The sequence below is a fragment of the Aulostomus chinensis genome, chromosome 22 (genome assembly GCF_037954235.1).
Source record: "Aulostomus chinensis isolate RoL2024-O1b breed Wild chromosome 22, RoL_Achi_v1.0, whole genome shotgun sequence".
Taxonomy (NCBI): domain Eukaryota; kingdom Metazoa; phylum Chordata; class Actinopteri; order Syngnathiformes; family Aulostomidae; genus Aulostomus; species Aulostomus chinensis.
Window position 1 is genome coordinate 21,896,964 of NC_141341.1, and position 16,286 is coordinate 21,913,249.

The 16,286-nt window shown below is 42.5% G+C and overlaps 1 protein-coding gene across 1 annotated transcript; it reads right to left on the reverse strand.

Moving 5' to 3' along the window:
- Window positions 1-363: 363 nt before the first annotated feature.
- Window positions 364-15,861, reverse strand: kpna6 (karyopherin alpha 6 (importin alpha 7)). The gene is made up of 14 exons (XM_086192604.1): window positions 15,702-15,861; window positions 12,345-12,478; window positions 11,645-11,737; window positions 11,206-11,305; window positions 11,020-11,114; window positions 9,751-9,882; window positions 9,562-9,650; window positions 9,299-9,398; window positions 8,735-8,898; window positions 8,561-8,639; window positions 8,316-8,441; window positions 6,781-6,908; window positions 6,208-6,392; window positions 364-4,690 (listed from the first exon to the last, which is right to left on the reverse strand). The coding sequence occupies exons 1-14, from the start codon at window positions 15,703-15,705 to the stop codon at window positions 4,503-4,505; spliced, it is 1,617 nt and encodes a 538-aa protein (XP_086048730.1). The 5' UTR covers window positions 15,706-15,861; the 3' UTR covers window positions 364-4,502.
- Between the last annotated feature and the right edge of the window lie 425 nt (window positions 15,862-16,286).

Here is a 16,286-nt window from a genome sequence, read left to right on the forward strand (position 1 = left end):
AAAAGTAAGGGGAAGTAGACGTGTTATGGTCAGTCACGCAAGTAATGAATTACCGTATTTCTCCTATGCAGCATTCATGTTCTTTTGCACTTTTGAACTTAACGATTAGGTAAAAGGAGCGTTGGCAAAAATATCAGATCAAACTAAAAGAAGTCCTGCTCAATAACAACAGCATTCAGTGGGGACCTCCAATCCGTGTGGATTACCGTGAAACCTCCAGAAGTCCCAGCCATGTCAAATTCATCGGAGTTTCATACGATACGCTCGTAATTGTGCAGAACCTCTTTTTTCACTTACGAATATGAAGGTTCGATTATCTTCATCTATCAAACACAAGGACAGCAGCCTCCTACCTGAGGACAGACGACACGTTTAAGGGTTGCAACATAACTTTATTTGTTTGTGCAGTATTTCCACTGAACAATTTCAATATTCATAATATATCTTGTTTACATGTTTTAATATTGTTGCTGTTTCCTATGCATTTCTTTCATGTTCATGTTTGTGTGTCATGTTCAGTTGAAGTGTATTTGTTTCTCGTCACTCATTCATACCGTCGGTAAAGTCAAGTCAAGTCACAGTATAAGATGGGTCATTTTGAGCAAAATCAAAAACAAGAGAAATGAAAATAAATACAAGTAAAAGAAATGAGAGGACCAGAGCAGAGAGAACATCAGGACTGGTCGATGATGGCGTTATGAAGTGTTTGTTTGTTTGTTTTTTTACAAACATGTAGCATTGTAAACATTTGTAGCGTTGACATAACCTGACCAAGCCGAGCGTGGCGTTGGGTTTGGATAAAGACACGAACAGCGTCTAGGACGGAAGACAAGTCAGATTGGGGATATTTAGTGACGCCTATTCATTCCCCTTTAGAGAACACGGGGTCCTGATCATGCAGCTAGGACAAACTTTACTCTAAACACAATTATCCAAAAATATAGCCCAGAATATCCTGATCAGGAAAAAGATCAAGAAAAGCAGAAAAGGCTTTTTTCCTCCACTCCCGTTTCTCTTTTTTTTTTTTTTTTCTCCTTGGTGACATATTCCAATGAGGCTTTTTATTCTCCACTTCTTAGAAGTGATTAGAATTGCATCTGAATCCCGGTCAATGTATCAGAACATACATAGAGTTTCACTTAGAATACCTTTTAATGTAAATCACGGCACTATTTCTGATTCCTAAATAGGATCTTTAAAAAAAGCTGTTAGCGGTGTAGCCCCCCCCCCCCCCTCCCCCGCACCCCCACCCGGAGGAAGCATGGCCTGGGAGAGCTGTTCATAGGTAGATCTTTGCCTCCAGGGGGCCTGATTTTGAACAATCTTTATTGCAGTCTTCTGAATTATGATCTCAACAGTACTTGAATTTGAAAAAAAAAAAAATAAGAGAAAGAAAACTGAGAAAAGAGGAACTGAACTCGTGTGGCTTCTAATGAAAAGAAGCAAGTTTAAATGGCCTGAAGCAAGCTCTCTTATTTCAACCAGCCTTCAGTTTGACGAGACTTTGGTAAACTAACTTGGACAATAAGGGAAGTACCTGAAACTGCCTCCTCTGATAGTCACTTAACGACTATTCGCATGTGCCGCATGTAAGAACTAGAACATTTCTATGAGCACAGAGGTTCTTTTTGCACACATAGAAAATGCTAGCAGTTAGACTCTTCTATATCACCACAGGAACCCAATTCTTTGATTCCAGAGCACTTGCAGCTTAGCACAGTGGAAACCAGTTTAGAAGAGCTTGAGAATGGGGACCATCACTTACACCGAGGGACAACCAGTAGCGGGGAAGACCCGTTTTATGCATTTAGCAGAGTCCTTCCTTGCAGACAGTTAGACGTCATTATTTCCTCATTTAGGTGCCCACAGTATAGAATGCCACTATTTCGAAGAACCAATGGCAAATAAAAGTAACTTTAAAAGATAAAGGAAAATAGAGCAGCAATGTTTTGCACAAAACATGTGCACATTCAAGTAAATCAAAGATATAAAGAAACAAAATTAGCCAAAGACAGATACAAAAGAATCTCCAGTCTTTGTTGGTCGGATTGGCACTTTAGTGAATAGGAGTGCATTTCTTCTTTTCCAGAAATATAAATAAGTTTTCCTGGTTGCACTGATTTTTTTTTCCTCTCTCGAAACATTACAGCTTGTGCATTATTTGTCGGCTGAGCACAGTCATGGCCACAAAGTCATAGCCACAAAGTCAAAGACTTCGGTTGTGAATCCTGCTCCGTCATGTAGCGATAAGTTCTTGATGCTCTATTATTCATGATTTGACCTCTTATGTCTACAGGGAGCACCCGAGTTCTGTGGAGAAGAGCGTTTTAACTCAGGAGGCATTCACGTTGTGTTTATCAGCGGGGTTTTAATCCTGACAGACGGAATGGAATGGGGAATCAAACCAAACAAGGGAAGAGAGGCCTCTTCGTAAAGAGGGCCTTCTACCGAGATGAACTAATCCAAGTTGATCCACAGAACAGGGGCTCCCAGTCTCTGATGGGGACATAGTCACAGAGTCAATCAACCTCTTCCACACACAGCGCCTCTCAATCAAACATCTCGTGAACAAGGTTCTGCTCCATCCACAAGCTGAAACTCTGATCCCAGACCAGCTTCTGTTGGAGCAGAGCTGATCCGGATCAGGGTTTATAGCCTAATTTAAACCATCAAAAAGTCACGTGGCTAAAAACAGAAATAGTTTCCATATGACCTCAATTCAGTTTATAAATTCATTTTCTAAATCAAAACTGAAAACGGCATTTCCATTTAAGAAAAAAATAGAAGAAGAAAAACACAAACAAACCAAAATGGCAGTTTTCAAACTTTAGAGTAAAGCAAAACTTCATAAAATGGAAGAGGTCGTTCACTTGGAAACTACTCAGGCTGCTGATAGCCACTCATCTGAGTGAGGTGTGTGTTCAGTGTCTGCTGGTGTTGTATGCAAGTGTGCGCTAATATATATATATGAAAATGCAAATATATCTACTTCAAGTATTTATACACTTGAAGTGTTGTAGCAGTTAGGCTTGTCACTTGTCTTAGATATATCCCTAGCCAAACTGGTTGGTGTCAAGACCCCAGAGGGGACAAAGAAGCCATTGGGCAGAAGCTAGGCTATATACATTGATACATATCACAATGGACCCATGCAAGTCATTCCCATTCCTCAAATAGTGATATAGAATGCCAGAAGTTACAGATCAACTCTACCACTATACAAAACAGCACCACCGTCACTACACTATCACTGCTAACGCCACCGGAGACACAGCACAGCCTCACGGTGCTTGTTCACCCTCTATCTCTGTGAGCCAACTGTCTGACTTTGGCCAGGGATATTCAGTGACAGTAAGCAGGGTCATAGAACACCATGCAGAAATCCTACCACATATAAATTGATGGCGGGGGGGGGGGGTGCACAGGGCCAAGCAAGGCAGCATCAACAGCATCAGAAAAAAAAAACTTTCGCACGATGAGATTTGCTGGCCACGCCTGCACCCTACGCGGCTTTTCACTTTGCTTTATATGTATGCAACTGCAATACTTCTGAAGATACCAGGATGCTTTTACTGCTGCTCCCCTGTGCCCCCCACCCTCATACCCCCAGCTACACTTCGTTAAATGGTTAGATCACTTCATAATTCAAATGCTTTATTAATAACACAGCACACGACGAACGTTCGATCTCTAACTCTACCACCCTCATAAACCTGACTCCCACCGTGTCCTCTACAACCCACGCCTGATATCCCACTCAGAGCTCCCGTCCCCTCCCTCCTGAAGTGCAGATGATTCTGTTTTCATCTCCCTCAAAACTTGTCCCACTTACAGAAAAAATTGTAATTTTCACTATCAGACTCAGGGCCATGGACCCCTGTACAGATACGATTACACCCCCAATCAGCAGATCTGCAGAGGCCAGCCCTGAGCCTAATGATCAGGGAGACGCTTGGCAGCAAAGCAAGTGCTTTCCAGAAGATAAAAATGAAATAAAAGGTACTGAAATGGCATTGATTAGGGGAAAAGAACCACTGATCAACAGAAATGGGCAAAATTCGCTACTTTTGTTTGGTTGCACGATGACATCAAGAGCTGGGCGCACCCCAAGCAGACATTGCATGGGTGATCATGAATATTTGAATGTCCCATGGGAAAATCGCTGAGTGTCTCATATTAAGGAATAAACATCGCCGCTGCCAGTGACTGCCTACCCGCTGTCGTGTTATGCCAGGGCAGACTCACACTTTGGGCTAGGAGGTGTTCACTTCCTCTGCTAACAGTAATGGTTTTGTGCAGCTCAATTTGTCACCAGGTACTAAGAGTCAGCCCTGTAGGAAGTCAGTCCACTAGTTGAGGAGGATGGGGGTTTTTTTTAGACAGGGGGTTTGGGGGTGTAGTGGTAGATCAGTGATAGGGAATGGATGTACGACATCTATGGGCCCCTCCAGAAGATGGAGCAATATGGTAAATGGGTGTATTTCAGAGGGTGGGGTGCTGCCTTATAGCTGGAAGCCCTCCATGGGGGCTTCCTGCTGGGGGAAAAGGAACTGCTGATTGGCCTGGTCCACTTGAGGGGCTAGGCTGCTGTCCTCATCCTCCAACAGGAAATAGTGTTCAATCAGGTCAAAGGCCTTCTGGTAGATCTCCTGGTTATTGTGAGTCTGGAGGAACTCGATCTTGTCCAGACCTGCAGGGGAAAACAAGTCCATCAATGTGTCGGCACCATTTTAACCAGAAAAATACATGAAATACTCAGATAAAGGATTTTGTTTATGTCTGAAAGGTGGTATCTTTAAATCCTTATCCCAGTCCTACATTTTTTCAGCCACAGATACAGACTACTGCCACCAGCTGGTCTGGAGAGTCATTTCCTCTCACATATATGCAGACGTAGGCTACATGAGGCAGCCCCATTGTCAGGTTTCTTAACCTTTAATTCTGATGTGGACTTGCTGTGTCAGGGCCGATACACCACACAGGCAGGTCAAAATACGGTTCTATTGTGGCTTAGTGGGGATGTGCCAGGTGCCCGGCCAGTGACCACAACTGGCCTTATTCCTTATCGGTCACTTGCCACAGCAGGCTGCTTCGCAAAAAACAACCAGACAGGAAACCTCCACATGAATAGCATTTCAGTCACTTTTCAAAATAAAACACCATGTGCAGGCTTCTGATCGTAAAAACAGACCTGAAAAGGAGTCAGTATGACCACGTGCTCTACGTGCACGTGATAGAAAGACATAAATCAAGAGGCAACCAACAAATCGGCAGAATCTGAGCCAGTTAACGGGACTGGGTGGGCAGCTTGAAATTGCAGCTGTGTGGAGGACAGACTTGATCGGCGATGCAGCCAGAACGAAGCGCAGCCATGCTTTGTGGAAATTCAGGGTCAAGCTTACAATCAGTAAAACACGCCAAAATCAAGAGTGGAGGAGCCACAACACAAACTTCCTGACAACAAACCTAATCTAACTTCGATCTCCATCACCCTGTTGAGCTGCCCAGTTGAAAGAAGCTAAGAAAGGGAAAGTGGCTAAAGCTAGTAGGCAGTGCTCAGAGCCCAGTGTTAGCATGCAGCCTCTCCTGTCCTTCTTGACTGCTGCATTGAACTGCTTCAGTTCCATCAGTAAAAGACATGTCATACACAGCAACTCATTTTCAGTCGAATTTTTTGTTCCTCTTTCCAGTTGCAGAGCACTTAATCTATTCACATTTTAGAGCTGTTCAAGTAAGAGAAGAGCCAGCAATCTAGTACGATTTGGGGGAATCTGTAAGAATAATATTTTATGTAATAATGAGAATAAAAACTTGCCATCAAAGAAAAGTTGATTTCTATGTTTTATATATTCTGTCAAGTATAATTCTTAGACAGAGAGGAATTGGCAAAAATTGATATCCGCAGGTCCCACTCACAAAAACAATGGAACTGGCCAAGAACCACGCAACTGGTGCATCCGGCTCAGCAGAATTTACTCACAGGCAGATGTATCAAACAGATGCTTTTTCAGAAGCACTCATTTTTAATCCTGATAGTAATCCAATAGTGATGTAATCAGTCCATAATTCCTTTAATATTCAAAACAGAATCATAGGTGGTGGGTTTGATTCAAGCTCCAATATCACGGTGACCCACTTGTTGGCAGCAAGTCCATAACCTGTATTAATGTTAATCATTGCCCATAAAAAATACAGATGTGCAAGTACCATATGCTTCTTCAATGAGGCTGCAGTAGGGATTGACTCCTGTGCCGCTGTTCTCCTGCTTGGCCTCTTGCTCACCCAGCCTCAGGATGTTCTCCAGCCCGTTCAGAGCCACCTGGACGATCTTTGTGTCCATCACAGTGAGCAGATCGCACAGAGGCTTGATGCAGCCCAGGTTCACCAGATATCTACACAACAACAAACAAAAGCAGGCCCTTCGCTTCAAATGTGATCCTTGATTACGTGGACACTTGGATTTATCCAAAGAATATTTTCTTTTGGGAAAACTGCACCTTATTGTACATAATATTCATTTTCTTCCTCCTCAAGTCCATAAAGTCTTAATGTGTCTTAAATTTTGTATTTTTACTTTTTATTTCAAGTCAGCCAGTTTTCCCCCGCATGTTTGAATACATTAAAAAAAAATCATCAACTAATGCTTCACTAAAAAACAATTTATGCTTTAATAACAAAGGTGGCAAAAATTCCGGGCAAAAATGTGGGTTAATGAGGTGCTTCAAGTCCATCAAGTGACCCACTGTTGAATGACTCAATTCTTCTATTCGACCATCCAACCTGATTTGTTCTGGTGTTCCTCCAGAGGTGGCGTTGGTGATGGCCCATGCTGCCTCTTTCCTGGTCCTGAACTCCGCTTTCTGCAGAATATCGATCAGCACTGGGAAGATGTTGGCATCGATTACAGTCTGTGAGGCAGAATGGGATATGACATCAGACATCAAGAGCTGGCACATCACTCCTACAAACAGGAGGACAAGTGAACTGGGTGACACATTTGAATTTTGCCAACATCTGGCAAGCCAATATTTTATAACTGATTTTCCTGATGCCTAACATTTACACACATTCATGTACAGACTATATTTGCAGGTATTATCATGCATTTCTGATTATAATCACATGAGCTGCATAAGGATGATCAAATTACTGAACCATTTTACTGCGATGTTCCCTGACATTACTGGTATATCCCACAACTGGACAGCAGTGGAGAACGTTCATCAATTAAACAGCTTTGTTTGCGTGGTGGTTTTCTCACCAAGGACATGACATTTTCACCCACAACTGTTGGGATGTCTGTCTGGTGAGGATAACACAACTCCCACTACACTGTTTTACACTGAGCCAGGTGGAGGGGGCAAGTGTGGACTGAGGGGAAAAAAGCATCCGTGAAAACTGGTTTCATTGCTTTGCATCTTTTTATAAATCTATTGGCTCCATTTGTCTCACCACCATGCTGCATGAACTGAATCATTTCTACTGAGATTCTGTCATTTGAAATGCCTGGTGGAACATGATGTTGTGTGAAGGGCAAACAGAAATGGACCTGTTGCGAAAAACTAGGACACGTCGGACAGTCATATTTGCCTCTCGTGTGACGAATGTGAAAGTGTGGCTGCTCAAATTGATAATGATTCCTGACCAGCGCCTGTCGCTACACGCACATCACATACTGCAGATGCACGATGGCTCAGCTTCATTGTGACAGAGTTCAGAGGTGGTCTGGACCACTTTTGGCCACATTTGTTTCGTAGGATGAACACAAATGCCTCCTGGGGCCAGGCTGAAGGACCACCTCATCAGCTGATGTTCTTTGTTGAAGCAGAAATAAACACTGATAAGCATTAGAATGGCAGTGTACCATCACAATGGCTGATGATGTAAAAGCCCACAGAGAGATGCAGCAGATGCTGCAAACATCTCTGGTGGATTGATTTGTCAGGTGTCCACCGAGGAGCAGACCTGGTCTGTATTGTTTGGATTTCTCTGTGTTCTGCTTTTCATTTCTGACTGATAAATGTATGAAAAAAAGTTCCTCCGGCTATGCCTGAGTCAATGAAGCTCACCCATTTGCTGATCGTTCGCTATGTGCCCTGCCCAAACTTGTCAACTGAAGTTATGTAGGTATTTATTTGCATATATAGCTTGGAGGTGAGATCCAATCACGTAGTTACAGAAGTCACATTTTAAAGCCAAGTGAGAACACAGCACCTCGAAGCTGATTGGCCTGATCAGAAAAACCTCTGTCTGCACCCTGTCTGAACAGGGTCTAAAGTTTTTCCCATTTCAATTATGAGCTTCGTGTATCTCACCTGAATCTGTGCTCTGTTTCCTGCTGTGATGTTTGAGATGGTCCAGCATGCCTCTTTGCGTATGGACTCTTTAGCACTGCTGAGAAGGTGCAGCAGACAAGGCAGGGCAGAGCAGTTCAGCACCACCTGCACACAGCCAGAAGAGTAAGTGAGCATCAACTACCTTGGCATGGAAGTTTGTAAAATGTGACTTGTTCTGTAAGAGCAACAAAGTGACGTAACCATCTTAACTGAAATAGACTCACCTGTGTCTGGATGTCATCTCCAGTGACAATGTTTCCTACAGCTCTCAAGGCAGGGGAGGCCACCTTATAGTCTGTGTGCCTGAAGAAGGGGGAGGGGTTAGTGGAGACAAAATCTATAATATTTTCAATAACAAATTTACTGTGACAAAGAAGGAGAGTGAAGTCTGGACTTACATGAGCAGTTCTACCAGGCGCCTACAGACGCCTGAGTCGATGACAGCCTGGATCTTGTCGTTGAGGCCGTCTGAGAGGTAGGACAGGGCCCAGCAGGCGTCTGCCAGCAAGTCTGGGTCACTGCTAAATAAAAGCCTGGACAGCACTGGCAGACAGGGTGACACCTAGAAGAACAGATGCAAAGCAAATTTAGGACCAGAAGAAACACGAATTCAACAACATAAGTGAATCATACAGAAACATCAAGTTCTCATTCTTTATAGGATTGGTCTTTGGAGGATCTACTGAGTCTTTTCGGAAGAAAATTTGGCAAGTTACAGTAAGAGAGGCAAAAAGTAAAAAATAACATGAATAGTGGGTGACTTCCTTTAAGCTGCTTCAGTGTCAGGTTCCTGGTTACTGGCATAATATTACAGGTTATAAGGACACTTTCATAGAGCACAATGACATGGTTACTGGCTTTAATAACAAGTATTTGTCAGAATCATGCTGTGGTAAAACAACTGTTTAAAAATGAGATCCGATTTTTTTTTGTCGTTGTCGAGGATCGAGGGAAAATGATACCTTTTCAAAATTGGGTGGAGGGTTTTTTCCTCTACAGAGATTTGACAGAGCCCACACTGCATTCCTAGTCATGGTCAATCGAGTAGATTTGGTCAGAAGCCTTAAGTGAGAGAAAAGAAATGATCAGTGACGTTTCCCAGTCATCCAGGTCATGATGTGTCGTAGCCAGAGAAGAAAAGCTTCTTACATGAGAAATAAATGTCACAAACAAGTTCCAGAATATTTTACCAATTGCTCTTTGTTGATAAAGAAAACAAATTTACATTAATAGTGGTGGGAGGATGTTGCAGCTCAACACATAGTCCCTGCACACCGCACTGTCCCCCGCAATATTACCCAGGGCCCACACAGCCTGTTGAGGACAATAACACGTCACCGTAGGACCACAAACTACAAGGCACACAAGCATTGATATGAATGTTGCTATGCAAAATGAACAGCGACACTCGTACCTGTTCCTGGACATCCTCAAAATCAGAATTAAGTAGTTCTATGAAGATTGGCACTGCCCCAGCCTCGATCACTGTCCTCGTCTGCAAGGATGTGCCGGATGCTATGTTGGTCAGTGCCCAGGCGGCTTCAAACTGCAGAGTTACACAAAGTGGTTTAAAAACTATTTTTACCATGGAGCCTTTCTCTGTGTGTGGATGTAAATCTCAGAGGGCAAATGTTTATACCAGAATAGTGATGTAATAAAACTGTGTCATGATCACGATTCGTGGTAAAGCAGCAGCCACAACCACAAACAAAGGACTTCAAGGTGCATTCAGGCACACCTCAAAACTCTGAAATCTAAATTGGTTTGTACAGAGTAGAGTAAGAAACCTAGACGCAGTGCACCTCTTAAACTGAGAAATCTATGTCTAAATCAGCAAACAGGTTGGTTCAAATGGCAACACTTACATTTTTTCATATTTTTTCTTTTTTGAAATAAATACTTAGGGTCTTACTCTCCTCTCTTTTACAACGACTTTTTTTAATAATTACAAAACAAAGCAAAATGATAGATTCCAACTTTGAAACCAAAATGTTATCTGCAGTTATGAGTTTTTGTTGTGCATTTTACACCTATAAAAACACCATTTTTTGCTTAGAATCCTCTTTGTCCACTGATATTCATCACTACAATGTGGTCGTATGCAGTATGCATGTATGCATCAGAATCAGTTTAACTGGCCAAGTATGTTCACAACATACAGGGAATTTGACTCCGGCCGTTGGTGTCACTCATGGAATTCGCAGAATAAACATAAAAATAAACATAAATAATAGAAAGTATATACATCTATAGAAAGAAGTGTGCATGTATGTTTGCATGTTACAAGCAACAAAGGGATACAGAGATAAACACAATGGATCTTTTTAGGTAAAAAGCTGGGGTGTAGATACTTTCATCCCTCAGACATTTGGTTGATGAACTAAAAAGTTCATTTCAGCCCTGGTGTGTATACCATCTTTAAACTGGAGGATTCTCAGTTGAAATTTTTCACTGGATTTCAGGCAGCAAGGATAAGAGTTCAAACCTGACTGCTCGGTGCAGACCAGTAAAATACACCCAACCTGAGACTTGGGGCATTTACTGAATACCAATCAAATTAGGTGCACTGTTGGCCCACATCAACCAAATATAACAGAGTAAAATGTAAAACAGCACCATGCAAGTCAGCTGACACAAACATTCTAGCAGCTAATGCATACATAGCAAATATTTTCAGACTGACCTGTAGTGTGCAGTTGACACTCTTCTTTAGGAACTCCACAAACCTCTCCACTACTCCTGGTGTGTTGATAACTTCATCAATTGGTGGGTTCGGCTCTGAAAGATACAGAGGTACAACTTTATGTCAGCATTTTTTCCAAGCTGACATTGTGTCTGTTAGACCCCCCCAATAATAAGTACACAATACCTTTGGAAAGTAGTTTTCTGAACTTTTGTGTTGTGGTGAGCTGAAGCTCTGGGTCTTCTGAGAAGAGCATCTCGACCATGTCTCTGGTAATGACTTGCTCCTGAACAATACAGACACAAGCACTCTGAGCACTTAATCTGCTCAGCACGGAATCCACTATTCCCAACCCGCAAGATAGAAAAAAAACAAAACAAGCAAAAACAAGAAATACTGCACTGCAGTAGTATGTCTCTGCCAAGTTTGCTAATCACAGTAACTTTGACCACCAAAATATTTGTCATGTCATCCTTGAGCTCCAGTGGATGACTGTACTGTACCAAATTTGAAATTCAGTCAAGGCATTCCTCAGATATTGCATTAACGAGAATGGGACAAAGATTAAATACAAGCAGTCTAATATGAATCTTGGTGTGTCTTGCACCATAAAACAGACACTCACTGTGACAGGGGAGCTGACATGAGAGTCCACCAGTGGGCTGTCGAGCATGGTTTCTTCTTCAGTGAGAATGTCCACGTTCCTCCTCTTGAAAAGCTGTGAGAAAAAAAAGACAGTGTAACTTCACTATTTTTAACCATACATCCACTAAAAAAAAAAATACAAATGAATGAATACATAGTTACATGGAGCACAACAACTTTTTGGGGAGATATGCTCCCTAGCCATCCTCCCCAGAGCCAGACAAGAAGACCCTTAATTGGGGTGTTGAGACCCAACAGCTCCTAGCTGCTAACCACTGTTAGCTTACTGCAATCACAGCATAGCAATCAGTATCCAAAACCTGTAGATCCCCATCAGACAGTTCTAGAAACTGGGACAAGGACTAGATCAGTTTCTGCTCCATTTTTGTAGTGATCTTAAAGATCCCCTCCTATTGGACGTGCCTAAGTGTCATCAAAGAGCGCTGCCCCCAAGCTGAACTTTGACCCGGCGCTGTGCAGTTCAGGCCTGCTCTTACATTGCACAACACATTGATTAAGGAAGGTGTGCACACATCACGTCCTATGTGAAAAGGTCCTAATACAGCATAGAGGAGAGAGGTGTATCTACTTGTCTATTTCTGAGGAGGATGGAAAATAAGTCGTGTTCTTTTGAACAGGGAAATAAAAAGTAAGGGAGATGGATGGGTTCAGTGCCACACCTGTTGTTCCCGTTTTTGTTTCCTGAGTTGGATGCCCTCCTCCTCTCTCCTGCGCCTCATCTCCTCCGAGTTCAGCGCTTTGTTCTTGTAGCGGTTCATCCTGTAGTTATCCTTGGCCGGACTGGCTGACGGCTCTAATGGACCACACACACGCGCGCACACAAACACACACACAGGTAAGCAATACAAGAAGGAAAGAACGAATTTGTGCATCGCTTTAAAATCATTGAGGTTGACACCGTGTGTGTGAGCACGAGAGAAGATGTGCAAGACATTTTGTGCTTGTTTGCAATGAAAATAAAAATAATATAAAATAAATAATTCTAAATAATGAAATAGAGCATTAACAGGTCTGTATATAAGATGGTCTAAATAAATCCAAGTGTCCTTAAGCCCGTTTAGAAAAACATCACTGCTGCCATGTTTTTAGCCTCCCTGCTCACGACAGCCTGGAGGTCCCAGCAACATTTGAGACAGGCAGCATGGATGAATTCTATGATTTTATTATGTATTTTTTGCACATTGAAAAGTTGGTCAACATTCACTTCAACTGTTTGGTAGATCACTGCAACACAACTACCTGTGACACTCCAGCAGTGTTTTGTGGACTAAAAAACTTAACCTGACCTTCCATCAACATGAGGGTGAGTAGCTGACGACTAAATTTTCATTTCTGGGTGAACTGTCCCTTTAACTAAACAAGATCAGAGTGTACAACACAGCTTATAAATACACAGACACTCACATGCAAACACACGGAGCCAAACCATTCATCAACCAGTCAGCTGGCAGCCTGAACAAAAGTATTTATTCAGTTGAGCTAAATCGCAGAGTTGGCATAAACTGGTGCCCTCGCAGGGCAAACTGCCCTTTCTCAGCATTTGTGCACTCACGCCACCAGAACAGGGCAGACCCGAGTTGCCCAAGGCAACAGGGAGAGAAAGACATGGCCACCAGCACAGAACGGTGCCAACCCTCTTTGTCAAAAGCGTTGTAACAGAGGGGGTTTCTGAGGTTTATCATCAGAAAAAGTGGAACAAATTGATGTCATATTTTGGTTTGGGGGGGGGGGGGTGAACTCAACCAGCCTCATGACAAATTGAGGTAATGTGTCCAGACAGTAAAGCACATAAGCAAAAGTAATATGTGTGCTGTAAGAGTGGCTGTATGGATGTGGAGTATACTGCAGAGGATAACACACCGTCTCCTGACAGCGCATCTACACCAGCAGCAACCACTAGAGCTGCTGGTAAACCATGTTCAGTTCACTTCAGGTGAGAACGTAACCTGGTTTGATGAAGCACCTGATCAAAGAAACAAACCAAACACAGCACATTGGTACATGAGTCATGGAAAACGGATGCCACAGCTAACAGAGAAGGAGGATGGAGGGGGCGGGGGGGTGTGTTCAGCCTTGACACAGCTGAGCAGCTGCAGCATGATAATTAATCACACCAAATGCATATTTAACTGTGGTGATGGGCATCTGTCACACCAAGACTTGAGAATTGTTCAACTTTTCAGTCAAAGGCAGCACCTGACACGGTCACTTTTTATCCAGTTGTCCAATCCCAGCTGAGGAAGGGCGGGACAAATTCCACAAAGTGAACCATCACAGCCCACAAATCAGAGCCCCGAACAACAAGAGGAGCTCTTGAACTGGACGACTGTATTCATCAAGACGTGTCCTCTCCCACTAATTCCCATGAACCCACACAAACTGATGGTTCAATCCTTATATTCTAAAAGAAATCAGAATAGTGTGGTTTAAATGGGGACCCACATTTAAAAAAAAAAAAAAAAGCTGTTTCCTTACGCCTGCAGAGCACCATTTACATCCTGGGCTATCACTGCAGCACCCAATATTTGATTTAGTCATTCTGACTCACATTTGACCTTTGAAAAATATTGCATCTCCTGTCATTTGGATATAGCATGAGGTTATATTGTAATTTGAATAACACATTGATATATTATTCAGCCCTAATTTCTTGCAAACAAACATGAGAAGCAGGTCATGGATGCACTCACTGGAGAAATAATTAATTCATTTTCATAAGCAAATAACGTTGGTGAGAGATTCCAAATGTTGGCTTGGATACATTTTTGCCCTGTTATGTATTCTCACCAGAACATTCTTTATTTTTGAAAAATGAATTTCAGGCCCTGGGCTGGGAAGCTTATAGAATCTATCACCAAGAAATAAATAGTTGCCCAGAGATATGTATGTTGCCTGTGGGTGGGCAACTTTAAAGCCTCTCTCTACACACAAAGTGAAACACAGAGGACACGGGAAAAGAGAATGTTTTAGAGAACGTTCATGTCTCCAGGAGAGATCCTGACGCTCGGAGAATACATGCCAAGGAGCGTGAACGCTGTTGGAGCAGCCCAATCCTTAAACACTAAATACTCCTTCACTTCTCCTGTCTGCGGATTAGTGAACCTTCAACAGCAATCAGCAATTTTAAGTGACTCGAAGAATGATTCTTTGCGGGCAGGGGGGAAAAAAAACACCTGTCACATAAACATGGTGGTCTATCAGCATGCCGTCAGGTAACGTTATGTCAATATTGCTCAAAGGTGACGACAACCTGTCGGACATTCCCAATAGCCTTTGATACAGTGAATTCCTTCGAATATTGCTTTTCTAACTATAAAGAAAATCAATCCTACTGGGTTGTAAGTAACCGACAGTCTCAGCTAAGCTAACTAGCATGCTAACATTAGCTGCTGCGCAGTAACGTTACTGATATGACTGTTACATTTTTACCACAGTCAGATGACAACTAGGTGTTTCCTACTGAGTGGGATTGCTTTTCCAAGTTTTACTCGTTATACCACCAAGGCACACTTACATACAGTAACGTTATTGTCAGCACTTGTAAACGTTACATGTTCTGAGTCGTGAGAACGAATACAACTGCTGATAAGCAATTTCAGAAGCCAAAAGCAACTTTAGTCCCGGGGTAGGTTGCAACTCACAGTGATTGCCCACTAGCTGTCAGAAAAGACGGTGCGGTGCTACCATAGCTAGCTACTAGCCAAGTTTCCTTAAGTTGGCTAACAGATGGCACTGGTTGATTAATTGGGTTGTGTTTATGTTAGTTCACCTTCTTAGACATGTCCAAATAGACGAAACACTATGATGGCACTACAGTTTAAGTATAATTTAATTTGACTATATATCCAGCAAATTATCGGTACCGCCTAGCGATGCTCAGTAGCTAGCGGGCAAATGACTGAGCTAACTAGCACCAAGCTAATGTTGAATAACAGCGACAGATACGGGGTTTCGTAACCATTACTCCCTACGACACATCATGATCGAACATATTCTCGATATCCCGGGCAGCTTACCCATTGTGTCTTGTAAAATCTGACCGTTTCACGCCGTTAAAGTTTGATAAATCAATGTTGAACCCGTTCTCTCTTCTTGCTTTAAATAATTTGCCTCTGTTAGTTAAGCAATATGTCTGCCGGAGAGAGAGGGAGTCTTCAGACCTGGAGAGCGGCAGCGGCACCCCGCAGATATAGGTCCCGTAGTTATACGCCCCGGCCATACCCAAGCCCCACGATAGGAGGCGATATTGCTCTGTTTGGGTGCTATTCGCCATTAAAAAAAACATAATAAAGATCTTTGTTTCCATCGTTATGATGCCTCAACAACGTTGACCAGTGGTTACCTAATCTTGAGCAGATATTTGATTTGATCGTATAGTAATGTTGGCAAGCTAATCAAACTATGGTAATATATTAATTTAACGTTTCTTATTTCAATTTATCAAGTATTTGTCTCTGAGTTAAGTACAAAACCACTAACAGTGAATACAACTAATACAGATGATATACCACATACTGATCGCAATGGCACAAAGATTAACACTCTCTGATATGCTGAAAAAACTCCCAACCGTTTGATTAAAGGTGGTTTCCCGCAAATAT

Coding starts and splice junctions, on each gene's coding strand:
- kpna6 (XM_086192604.1), bottom strand. Junction 8,899..9,298: donor CTCCACCCAATTTTGAAAAG/GTATCATTTTCC, acceptor CTGTTCTTCTAG/GTGTCACCCTGTCTGCCAGT. Junction 8,640..8,734: donor CGCCTGGTAGAACTGCTCAT/GTAAGTCCAGAC, acceptor CCCCTTCTTCAG/GCACACAGACTATAAGGTGG.